The 13,556-nt window shown below is 37.6% G+C and overlaps 1 protein-coding gene across 1 annotated transcript; it reads left to right on the top strand.

Annotated features, from left to right (window-relative positions):
* The first annotated feature begins 11,047 nt into the window (after positions 1 to 11,047).
* LOC128193701 (uncharacterized) lies at positions 11,048 to 13,201 on the top strand. The gene is made up of 7 exons (XM_052867781.1): positions 11,048 to 11,252; positions 11,434 to 11,506; positions 11,579 to 11,705; positions 11,784 to 12,062; positions 12,155 to 12,259; positions 12,339 to 12,761; positions 13,169 to 13,201. The coding sequence occupies exons 1-7, from the start codon at positions 11,048 to 11,050 to the stop codon at positions 13,199 to 13,201; spliced, it is 1,245 nt and encodes a 414-aa protein (XP_052723741.1).
* Positions 13,202 to 13,556: the final 355 nt, after the last annotated feature.

The following is a 13,556-nucleotide window of genomic DNA, read 5'->3' as shown; positions in this document are numbered from 1 at the left end:
GACCGTCCGGACTGTATGAAGCTGTGTAGCTACAGACGTTCGTGCACCCGGGTGATGTAGTAACTGGGATACACTCAACAGCTGCCACCCGAGGTTAACCCTATCCAAAGTACCCCTAAGGATTAGGACCTCCTGCCGTTCCCACACATGACCTACCCTCCTCTACGTGAGGATGAGTACTCACGGAACATCAAGATAAACTGCCAGCATTAGCATGCCCACAGTCATACTTTACCAATCCCAATATTCAATACAAGAGTCGTTCCTCCCTGGAACGCTCGTTCAAAAACCACAACCATTTATTCATCTCACACTACAAGAAATTCAGGCATTACCGAAGGGTTTTTACAGACGGCCTTTTGCCCTTCGGTAAAATTGCGTTTCCGACGGTCACAAAGATGATTACCGAAGGCCATGGTGAAATGCACTCATTACCGAAGGATTGTTTTCCGAAGGTCTTTGGGCCGTTAGTATTGGCTTTAGTGAATTAACTTACCGAAGGATATATGACCCTCGGTAAGGTGCTCGTGTAATTAACCCAGCGGACTTGGTTTCCCTCTGCTAACTTTCATTTTTGGAGCCAAAATATTGCGTTTCTTTCTTCGAACCCTCACACCAGCATTCCCCCTTTGTCGGAGACATCAAACCCTCACCAGCTTTCTCGTTTCTTCCAGCCATCAAACCGTCACCAACATTGCCCAAATTTGGGAGGTTTTGTTGTCGGAGGTCGTCTCAGTCACCAACATTCCCCAACGTTCCGTGGTTGCAGGGGCTGCGTCACAAATTTGTTGTGGGTGCGTCAGGAGGGCTTCGTGGAGGAGGGCACAACGGTGAGTAGGGGCTTCGTGGTGCGTGGAGGAGGCAACAATCCAAGAAAACCCAGCTGCTGGACTTGTCTGTCGTCGATATGTAAGTCTCTTTACTCCTCATTTTTGCTATTTTTCATATTGTTTTCACTGTTTTGCTTAAATTTTTAGCTTTGTGAATTTGTTCTGAACTTGTTCTAAACCATTTAACCATGGAAAATATTAGTTGGATGTCATATTTTAAAATTTTACTGTTCTTCCTATTTTTAGCTTTAATTCTGCTCATATGTTGTCTGTAAATGGTAGACATTGAAATAGTAATTATGGTCATATGTTGTGTGTAAAACAAACACTTGAAATAGTAATTTCATTCAGCTAATAGGACCCTTGCACCCTAGCATACCTAAGTTGTTTCCTTGTTAGGTTCTTTGCTTTGACATCCATAAAGATACATTACCCTATTATACCAATTGGAAGATGAATTCACCTTCCATATTCGGATTTCAAGACGCTGTCTTTAGTGTAGTGTGTGCTTTCTTGCTGCCAAAGAGTGAAAGTGTTCTTCATATAATAGTAGGGTTGGGCACCTTGGACTTAAAAACTTCTAAGTACTTTCCAAATCACCAAATCTAATCCACTGTTGACTATCGAGTAACAAGAGCAGAAAATATTTACCAGAAACAAAAAATTTATTTTATACACACTTTTACTGCAAGTTTTACTTTAAATTCGTATAGCTTATGCTTGAGATCAATGGAGTAGGGACTTGCTTCCATCCAATTTATGTTGTTTCCATCCATAAATAGGTTTCATTTTGAAAAAATACAAAGATCTCTTTGCTGGAGCGTGTAGGTTAAAAATTATGAATTCTTTCATCTAGAAATCCTGCATCAGTCTCTGCATCAAATCTTCTTTTTCTTTTCATCATTCCCATGTGCTCTGATGTCATCATTATATCCCTGTATTTTTCATTCAATGTGACTTAAAATAAAAAAAGTACTACTGTCAATCATCTCTTTGTTCAATATATATTGTATTTCACAGTGCAAGCCTTAGTTGGTCATTTACCACTTCATATAAGCTTCCCCTGTCATCCAAAGCTACAAACTAAAATAGAGTCATCTGTGATACTTTTTTAATTACCATTTTCTTGTCCTTCTTCATTTTCACTTGGTCAAAGGCAAGAAGTTAAATTGAGACAGAGGGTTTCACACTCAGCTGCCAAAATTGATGGCTTTACTCTTTGAACTCTCATTGATGCCTTTACCCTTTCACACTCAGTGCATACATTCATTGATCCCTTTACTCTTTCAACCTTGTCTTTTACAAGTTATTTGAATGTGTATGACCTTAGCACCTACGTATTACTCAACCATATTTCAAGGTAACCTCAATAATATTTAGCTGTCAATTAAGGCCAACTTGTATAGATCTCAAGCATTTTTGGTATTTTAATTGATTGAATGTTGATTATAGCATTTTCCTGTGAATATTTTCTGTAACATCCATCAAACCTAAAAAATTTCCCAATTCTATTGATGCCACTAATTATTTAGAATTATATATTTAAAAAAGAAGCTTTTTGAATACATGCCTGCAAGTGTTTTATTACCTTCCAATTTGATAAGAAGATGAACAAGTGGACTCAAACTCCAGATTTCCATTTGTTGAAATGATTCTTATAACCAGATTTTCAAGTACTTAAAAGTAAATCAAATATATGATCATTATTTTTAGAAGCTCAGCAGTTGATGGACTGTTACCCCAAGAGCAGTGACAAGAAAACATTGAAGAGGTGGTTCTTTATTGATAAAAGAGTAGGGGAAGTAGACATGTGATAGAAACTCTTGTTTGATCCTTGTCAATACTTGTTTAAGTTTTCACTTTGTTACATTTTGTATTGCCTTAACTGTTTATTGGTTTAGTGTTAACATTTGGATTGATGTTTATATTGTTGGTTTGTGATGACCTTAAGTGCTGTGGTGCAGTTTCCAACTTAGAGACCTTATTCATTTTAGGTAGCATCTTTAGGAAGAGGAGCTGAAACAGAATATTGGTTGAATAGGGAAGTTTCAGGCAGCTGTAAGTGGTAGCTTCAGTTGAAAAATCTATAACCTGTAAGTTTTATTTGTAATTGATGTCATCCATAATGAATTTCCTACCATTCCAGCTCTGCATTATTGAACTTGATCATGAGGTTGAAATTTAATTATTTGTTAGCATTGGTGTTTTTGGTTCTGTTGTGAATTGTGTGAATATGTTCCAGCTTTTTATTTTCATTTTCAATCTGTCCTTAAGTGGTTGTGTAGCAAGATATTAACTTATAAGGAAATGATACCATGTCTAGCCTTGGTGATATGAACTAATAATGCCAAAACTTGAATTTTATTGCACAAAATCTGCAGAAAAAGTAAAACTCGACCCTATAACATGTTCTAAAATACTTAAACCTTGGAAAATTGGTTCAAACATTCCTGTAAACAAGGTATAACAACAACCCAACCTTTTAACATTTAAGTATAGCCAATTTCATTACACCAATTCATGATGTAACTATAAGGATGAAGTAGAGTACAAGGACAAACCAACATGCATATATGTTGGTTATATACTATCATGAATCCCCCAAGTTACGAAAGTAGAAGGAGGAACCAAAGTTATAGTTGTTTTATAGTTTATATATTAACTAAAAAACTGAAAATTCCTTACTAAGGCTAAAGTAGACCATCTCTTAGGTTAAACTTTATTAACTTTACTCCACCTGGTAGTGGTTAAGGGCACTCCAGTGATTAATTTGGCCTTCAACATGTTCAAAGATACGTGTCTTAAAGTTGAACATATGATTTTGGACTTCAATTGTGAAGTCTCAAAATTGAAGTAGTTAAAACATAAAAAGTGTTCTAAAAATAGTTGACAATTTTGATATTCACCTAATATAACCAAAGAAAGTATATTGTTGTTATCCTAACAACTTTAAAGTACTTAAATGAAGCTAATAGAGATGTCAAATTGGATGAAGTAGCAAAATCTCAAAATTTGACTACCTAAAAGTCTACTAAAAGGGTGAGAAAGAGGCAATTCAGCTAAAGTAGACTAACAATAACTAATGTTAATATCCTAACAAGTCTAAAGTAGTGAAATGAGACTAGGAAACTACTCAAAAGCAAACATTGACCTAAAACTCAAATTTTGAGTTGTTAGAACCTAAAAAAGTTTACTAAAAAGGAGACAAATGGGTTTAAATCGTCTTTGTACTTGTTCTGCTTGTACTTCCAGTGTTCCTTAATGTTACTTCATCATCTTAATCAGTGAATTTGGTTTGGCTGAGTTGAATTCCAGCTTACATATTCATTTCCTAGTTTTGTCTAAAGTCATGTGCCTAAAATTGGAAGTGAACTAGTGATTTTCTGCTGCAGTGTGTTTGTTGGCTGTTTCAGTGTTTAAACACATCCAAATTGATGATACAAAGTTCCTCAAAACTGCAAATTATGTGTTGAAACGTGTTTGTACAAAATCATCTTTTAAACCACCAAATTTTGCTTAAAATTAGAAGTAGACCACTGATTTTCTGGTGTAGTCTTTATCTTTATTGTTTAAGTGATTGCACACCTTCAAATTGATCATATAAACTTGCTTCAAGCATCACTTTTGCTATTGAAACACTTCCAAGCATTTTTGGCCTTAAAACCACCATTTTGAAAGTCATTTTCTGGTGCAGTGGGCATTTCATGTGGTTTTTTAAATTTACCAAACATTATTCTTTAGATCTAGTGTATTATGACCTCCTTGAGTCATTGATTCTACTGTCCAGTTTTGATTCCCTTGATTTCTACATTGTGGTCCAAATTTTGTGTAAAAAGTGTTCCATAATTGGCTACAATAGGGGTGTTTTTTTTTAATCTGTCCATTTCAGTGCAGTTTAAACATTTTTCCAAGTGTATTTCACCTTTTCAAACATCTATGCACTGTTCATTTGGCCAAATTTGAGTTCATATGCAAAATCACTTCCTAAACCATCAAATTTGCCTTAATTTGGAAGTGAACTAGTCAATTTTGAGTGCAATGTGTTTCTTTGCTAGGTCAGTGTCTAAACACCTTCAAATTGATGATACAAAGTTGCTAAAAACATCAATTTATATTTCCAAACGTGTTTATGAAGATTCACCCATTAATTGTAGCTTTTCACCTTGCTGAACTTGTTTGAATTGTTTATTCTGCACTAAACTAGCCTAAGAAACTTCACACAAACTGTCCTAACAAGTTTAAGATGGTAAATCAATGCTAATTAGAAAGTCACATAAAAAAATAACTTATAACTCAAAATATGACACCCTAGAACCTATAACTAGTTAGTAGAATACACTAAAAGTGGTCATAATGCAAACTGTATTAAAGTAGTAACCAAAACAGTAAAAGAAGTATGTACACAAGTTTTAAAACATAAAAGAAAGATAGAAATGAGTGGACAATTCGAAAACACAAAGAAATAGAAGATTTGACTATTTAGTGACCTAAAATTACACTACACCATGGTAAATTTGGTAAGAATGATGATGAGCAATCTGTTAAACAGGCCTAAAAGTCTCTACAGAAGTTGTTACCTCCTAGAAATGACTAAGAATGGACTGCAGAACTGATTCCTATTACAGTATATTGAAATCACCAGTAAAACCTCAAAAGGGCTACTAGAAATGCACTAGAATGGTCAAATTTTGATGACTGCAATAAATCAACCTAAGAAACTTGAAACAAACTGTCCTAACAAGTTTAGGATGGTAAATCAATGCTAATGAGAAAGTCACACTACAAAAACAACTTAGAACTCAAAATATGACACCCTAGAACCTAAAACTAGTTAGTAAGATACACTAAAAGTGGTCATAATATTAAAGCATTAACCAAAACAGTAAAACAACTATATATACAAGTTTTAAAACATAAAAGAAAGATAGATATGAGGGCACAATTCGAAAATACAAAGTATACAAAATCAAACAGCACTAAGAATGAAAACTGCACCAGAAAATGGACTTCAAAAGTGTGCTTTCAAACCCAAAAATGATTGGCAGTGTTTGTAAAGCTTAAGTGATGATTCAAGCAACTTTATATCATCAATTTAAAGGTGTTTAAACATTGAAACAACAAGGAATCATAGTACACTCGAAAATCACTAATTCACTTCCAAATTTAAGCAAAATTTACGGTTTTTGAAGTGATTTTGCATGTAGGCTAAAATTTGACCAAATGAACAGTGCACACAAGTTTAAAATGGCCAAATAAACTTTTCCAAACATTCACAATGCACACAAAGAAGTAGATCCTTCAAGTCACAGCTGCTATAGCCAATTATGCAGCATTTTTAAACCAAAATTAGCACTAGAAGTTTCATTTTTTAGTAGCTATAAAAGTGTACTTATAAGGTGAGAAATTGTCATTTCACCTAATGTAGACTCATTCTAAGGTATGTAAACATCCTAACAAGTATAACTTAGTCAAATCAAGGTAGGAAAGTACTGAAAAACAAATAAATACCTAAAACTAAAAGTTTTAGTATTTAGCACCTAAAAAGTGTGTTCAAAGGGTGAACAATTCCAAATACAACTAATGTAGACTAAATTTAAGTAATGTGAACATCCTAACATGTGTAAAGTAGTGAAATAAACCTAGGAAACTATTTAAAAGCAAAGAATTAGGTACAACTAAAATTTTGAGTAGTTGGAAGGTATAAAAGTGTGCTTAAAAGGTGAGAATTTGCAACCACACCTAATGTACACTTATTTGAAGTAATGTGAACATCCTACCATGTGTAAAGTAGTAGTGGAATGAAGCTAGGAAACATGTCAAAAGCAAAGAATTACCTTAAACTCAAAGTTTGAGTTTTTAGAACATAAATACTTTGGGTATTTTCACTAATGTGATTGTCAGTACATACTTTTATAGCTATTTCATTGCCTCAATTATGTTTATATGTATTATATATCCATGCTTCTATAGATATTTGATTGCCTAAATTATGTTCATCTTTATATTGTATGTTCATGTATATTGTCTTTCATTTATTAGGCTACAACTTGATTAAGTTAAGTAGTCATTTAAAATCCTATGGTACTACACACATTCTCAATGAAATGAGAAGGGTAAAAATACTATAAACACTTAGAACGTACAAAATATGTGGAAGTACTCTAGATAAGAGAACTTCGGGTGTAATAAGTTGTCTCCTCCAACTTTAATACACAACCCCTTAGGATGTTTAATGCATTTCAATACTGAGGACTTGTCTTTGCATGGCCTTATTGAATGCCTATGACCATAGTGTTGAAATTGCCTTCCATGTTCGACTTCAGTAGTAATAGGTTTATTACTTATGTCACATGGAGTGTTGCTGTTTTGGCTAAGTTTGTATTTGTTTGGCTTGTCACAGAACATGGCCCATTTTCCCAACCATCGTGGATGGATGTACGACCGTTGTTATAGTGGAAGGAGAGGTTTGAAAGAATCTTTTGTCATGGGAGTTGAAGAGTTCGTGGAGACGACACGACGATATCAATATTATGCCCTTGATGGAGGGATTCGATGTCCATGCATCAAGTGCGAATGTACAAGCATTTTGAAAGATGAAGTCGTCAAAGTTCACCTTTACCAAAAAGGGTTCATGCCTAATTACACGGTCTGGACATTTCATGGTGAAGAAATTCCTTCGACCTCCACTACAGCTGAAAAACGGCTTGCATCAGGTTCGAATACTGTTGTACATACATGTGAGATAGATCAATTTGCCTACATGCAAGAGATGGTCGACCATGCTCTTCGTCACCATGCTGCAGAAGCAGACGATAGTCATGATGAAGAGCCTCCAAATGAAACGACGCAGAGGTTTTACAATTTACTTACAGAGGCAAATCTACCTGTATTTGAAGGTTCATCTGAGTCAAAATTGTCAGTGTGCATTAGACTCATGGCTGGCAAATCTAATTGGAACGTTCCCATTCAAGCAGTGGACTTCTATACAAAACTGATGTTAGATTTGACACCACCAAACAATTTGATGCCAAAGAATTATTACCAAGCCAAAAAATGTGTTTCAAAGTTGGGATTGGATGTGAAGAAGATTGATTGTTGTGTTAATGGATGTATGTTATTCTCTGACAATGACAGTGGCAAAAATGATGCACTGTTGGTGGAATGCAAGTTTTGTGGCTCACCTCGATATCAGACAATGCATGCTGGACGGAGGCAAAAAAAACCAATTCCATTAAAGTCCATGTTCTACTTACCTATAATTCCAAGATTACAAAGATTGTTTACTTCAATGCAAACAGCAGAACACATGACATGGCATGATGGTAACAAAACTCCGGGAGTTTTGCGTCATCCTTCTGATGGTGAAGCTTGGAAGCACTTCAATCGTAAACATTCATCCTTTGCTAGTGAACCGCGTAACGTCAGACTTGGTCTATGCTCTGATGGGTTTACCCCGTACATTCAGGCGTCTGCATCACCGTATTCATGTTGGCCCGTGATAGTTACCCCATACAATCTACCACCTGAGATGTGCATGACAAAGCCTTACATGTTTTTATCGTGTATAATACCAGGTCCATCTAATCCCAAATCATTGATTGATGTTTACTTGGAGCCTTTGATTGATGATTTGAAGAAGTTATGGAATGGTGTTTGGACGTATGACGTTTTAAGGAGGCAAAATTTCCTTATGAGGGCAGCCTTGATGTGGACTATTAATGACTTCCCAGCGTACGGCATGTTATCTGGTTGGAGCACACATGGTCGATTAGCTTGTCCACATTGCATGGAACATACAAAGTCATTCCAATTGAGTCATGGTCGGAAAAGTAGTTGGTTTGACTGCCATCGACGGTTCTTGCCCATTGATCACCCCTTTAGAAGAAACAAAAAGGCATTTCGAAAAGGACAAGTTGAAACGGATATGCCCCCGCCAAAGTTGACTGGATCACACGTGTGGAGAAGAGTGAAAGACTATCCAAAAGTGACTGAATCCGGTCATAATAGGCTAGAAGGGTTTGGGGAATGGCATAATTGGACTAAAAGAAGCATATTCTGGGAACTTCCCTATTGGAAGGACAACTTGCTAAGACACAACATCGATGTCATGCACACAGAAAAAAATTTCTTTGACAATGTCTTCAACACAGTCATGGATGTTAAAGGTAAGACAAAAGATAATGAGAAAGCAAGAAAAGATTTACCTTTGTATTGTGGACGAAAAGACTTAGAGTTGAAGGCACAAGGTAACGGCCGATTATTTAAACCAAGAGCAAATTACACCATGTCAAAAGACGAGACAAGAATAGTGTGTGGATGGATCAAGGAGCTTAGAATGCCAGATGGATATGCTTCTAACTTGTCCAGATGTGCCAATGTTCAGAACGGTACTATTCAAGGGTTGAAGAGTCATGATTGTCATGTATTCATGGAGACTTTCATCCCTCTTGCGTTCAGTTGTTTGCCAATGCACGTGTTACATCCACTGATAGAAATCAGTAACTTCTTCAAAGATTTGTGTTGCACGACACTGAAGGAAGATTCCCTTAAAAAGATGGATGAAAATATCCCGATTATTCTCTGCAAATTGGAAAGAATATTCCCTCCTGCATTCTTTGATTCAATGGAGCACATTCCAATTCATCTTGCATATGAAGCTTGGCTTGGGGGACCCGTGCAGTACAGGTGGATGTATCCCTTTGAAAGGTTTATGGGAGAATCCAAACGCTCAGTTAAAAATAAAGCTAGAGTGGAAGGGTCAATTTGTGCAGCTTACTTGCACAGAGAGACAACTTATTTTTGTTCACATTATTTCAAGAACTTCATGTTGTCTCCCACTCATGTCAGAAATGAAATGCAATGGCAAGTTGAACCACGTGAAGGTGCATTATCAGTTTTCCGACAATCAGGCCGTCACGCAGGGAAAGAATTCACTCACTGGTTAACTGATGCTGAATTCAACTCTGCTCATGTCCATGTCTTGATCAATTGCAGTGAAGTAAAGCCGTACCTTGAGTATGTCATCATCCATCTTTAATCTTTCAAACGGTTTAATTGTTATACACTAATGAATTTCATTTGTACCAGCTCATTTGTTGTGGCTGAGCAAGTCGCAGAAGGAAATACTTCTGCTAGAATACACTCAGAGTTTCCGCATTGGTTTAGAAATCAGGTCCGTAGTTTTTCCTACGTTTAGAGCAAGGTTAATTTGACTATTGCTTTTATAATTTTGTTACTACCTTTGTAGGTTTTTAATCAGGCATTAACTCCCACGGTTCAAGAGTTAAGACATCTCTCCAATTGGCCAATGAGATGTGTCAAAGAATGGCACACTTACTTCATCAATGGTTACAAATTCCATACACATGAATGGTCTAAAGGAAAGAAAACATCAAATTGTGGTGTGTATGTCAAGGGCCTAACAGAGGGGTCTTATGATGATTTCTATGGCATCATTCATAAAATATATGAGTTAGAGTACAACAGCACTACTTCTCCAAACAGAGTGGTACTCTTCTATTGTGAATGGTTCGATCCTTCTAGAGCTGGTACTAGAGTCGATCCACGCTTTAATATTGTCGAACTGAACCAGAGATTAAGATATGGGCCTTTTGATCCTTTCATTCTACCATCTAATGTGAGACAGGTTTATTATGTGCCATATCCACCATTTCGCAATATTGACAAGCGTGGTTGGGCTGTAGCAATACAAACGAAGCCTAGAGGTCGCATAGACTCAAATGAAGTTGAGGAAGATGTAGCCTACCAACTTGACCAAATGTCACAACCACGAGAAATTATCGAAGTTGAACGTATAACCGCATTGGTCGACCATGATGGTGATGGAGATGAATTAGAAGCAACAGTACAAGGTGATGAAGAACAAGAGGAAGAAGAAGAAGAAGAACAAGAAGAAGAGGAAGAAGATGAAGAAGAACAAGAAGAAGAAGAAGATGATGATGATGACGATGAAGAAGAAGAACAAGCAGAAGAAGACGATGATGAAGATGAAGATGAAGATGAAGATGATGATCATGATGACGATGATTGAATGTTGAACATCTATGGAAGCAAATTGGACTATCATTTCATTACCATTATCTAAAATACCATCTTTAAGTTGTATGCAATTACTTGTACATTGACTTTGAAAACAATTCATCCTTCTTTATTTATTTATATTTATTCGCTTTGTTTGTAACCATTTCAATGCAGTAATGACAGGACAAGGTACAGAGCTTCCTGATAAAGGAAAAGGGGTAGCAAGGCCTACAAAGAGGAAACGGCAGGCACCAAAGTATGTACTTAGGGTGCCTGCTAGACTACCTACCCCTGCTCCCGGTAGTTCATCATCTGTGGGGCCTCCTCCTACCCCTAGTATACAGACTCCTACACCAGCAGTAGACCCTACTCCTCCTCCTCGTGCAGTACACCCTTCTACTACCACTGCAGTAGACCCTTCTCCTCCTCCTACAGCACACCCTTCTACAACCCCTGCAGCAGACCCTCTTCCTCCTCCTCTTATTGCCGCCCCCACTCCTCCCCCTATTGTTATTACCCCCACTCCTCTCCCTGACCCTACTTCTATACCTTCCTCATCCAGATTCAAGTGGTGATGCTGAAGATCTTGACCCGCCCCTCCATGATCGACCATGGATTGAGCCCTATGGTAAAGGGTAAGTTTATAATCTGTTGATATCATTTGATGTTTAAACCATATTGTAATTGAAATGAGTTTTGTTATGCAGGTTTATTCCATCTAGGGTTGCTTCCCAGGCCATCACACGTTCAATAAAGCAACAGTTTTTAACTCCATGGCCTACTTGGGGAGCAATACCTCATGACGACAGAAAGCCATTCTGGCAGCGCTTTCAGGTGAGCAATCTATTACACTAATGTCCGTCTTATTTTAGTATGTTCTGTAATCAATGTTTGTTCTCTTTAATGTTACAGATGAAGGTGCAGTGGAAACCTGAACATGAAACTCAGATACACAGAAATTTCCACATGAAAGCATCTCATCGGCTGTCAGAGATGTTTAGGGATGCCCGGATTGCAGGACAGCGCCCTAACTGGCTGGGTGAGCACATTTGGAACTCTTTACTGGCCCATTGGAATACAGTAGAGTTCCGCAATAAGTGTGCCAAAGCCCAGCGGAACAGAGCGTCTGAAAGGGGTGGCACCCTGCATACTGGTGGGTCGATCACCATTCATGAGCATGCCATTCGTATGGTATAATCTCATTACATAACTTTTTCTTTCATAAATAAGTTATGTATATTGTATTTTCATATGTACGCTTGTAATTCTTAATTATGTTACAGGCACAGGCTCTAGGACGGGCGGTCCATGTTGATGAGGTCTTTGCACAGACTCACGTCTGGAAGGGAACTAATCAATTTGTTGATGAAAGATCTCGGAAGACTCATGTAAGCAAATAACACTATTAGTAATTGTTCATTTATGTTATACTATCGTTCCCTGACATTGCTTTTAATGTTTCAACAGGAAGACTTTTCTACGAGACTTTCACAGGTTAGATCTGAACATGAGTCAGCTCCTACACCGGATGATGCCAGTAATGCAGATGATGACATCCGTAGGACGCAGTGCTGGATCGACACCGTTGGTGGGAAGAAAAAGGGACGAGTCTATGGTGCGGGACAGCTTGCTGCAAACTATACAGCATCCAAAGGAGGTACTCTGAAGCACCAGCCTTCTTCTTCCACCAGTACTCCTGACGAGGTTCTTCAACTCAGGCGGGAACTCCATGAACGTGACCAGGAGCTCACTGATCTCAGAGCAGAGTTTACAAATTTGAAGGCCCTGGTCATGACTGTCTTGCCTCAAACCTCACAGGACGTACAAAATATCCCTCCCACCCAATCACGACCTTCCTCATTACCTGCTGCCACTCAACAGCCCACTTCAGTCCAACCCTCATCAGTCCAACCCTCATCAGTCCAACCCACACCAGTCCAGCCATCAATAGAGGAGCAGGATGATGAAAATCATTCTGATGATAGTTATGTACATTATTAGGTTTCATTTTCTTATTACTTGTTAGACAAACATTTCGATATTAGAACATTTTGAATTGATATCATTTCAATGTTAGATGTACTTCCAGACTTTGGATGTTACAACATCCTTGTGTTACATTGTTTTATGTTTGAACTATAAATACATTATTTATACATTAATGGATGTCCTGTGGATTATTTGATGTGCCTTGGATATTGATCATTGTTTGGATCTTTGAGATGCACATTATGGATCTTTGTATGTGTTTGAAAACTGTTATGCAGGTCTGTTTGTAAATGAAATTTGTTATACAGGTCTGGGTTGCAGAGGGAAAACCATTTTTCTGAAACCTGCTCTGCATTTTACCGAAGGCTTTTGCCCTTCGGTAAATGCCCTCGTCTGCCCATTACCGAAGGCTTCCGCCCTTCGGTAAATACCCTAGATTGCTCATTACCGAGGGCTTTCGACCTTCGGTAATTACCGAAGGTTTTCGCCCTTCGGTAATTACCGAAGGGCGAAAGCCCTCGGTAATGGTTAGCGACAAGGGATTTACCGAAGGATTTTTGGCCATCGATAGGCCTTCGGTAAACATCCATTATCGACGGCTTTTGGCATTTTCCGAGGGCTTCTGGCCTTCGGTAACGCCCTTCTTTTTTGTAGTGTCATATACTGTTCACCCTTTATAATCTTCCACTTTATTAT

The sequence above is a fragment of the Vigna angularis genome, chromosome 8 (genome assembly GCF_016808095.1).
Source record: "Vigna angularis cultivar LongXiaoDou No.4 chromosome 8, ASM1680809v1, whole genome shotgun sequence".
Lineage (NCBI taxonomy): Eukaryota > Viridiplantae > Streptophyta > Magnoliopsida > Fabales > Fabaceae > Vigna > Vigna angularis.
This window is presented reverse-complemented; position numbering and strand designations above follow the sequence as displayed.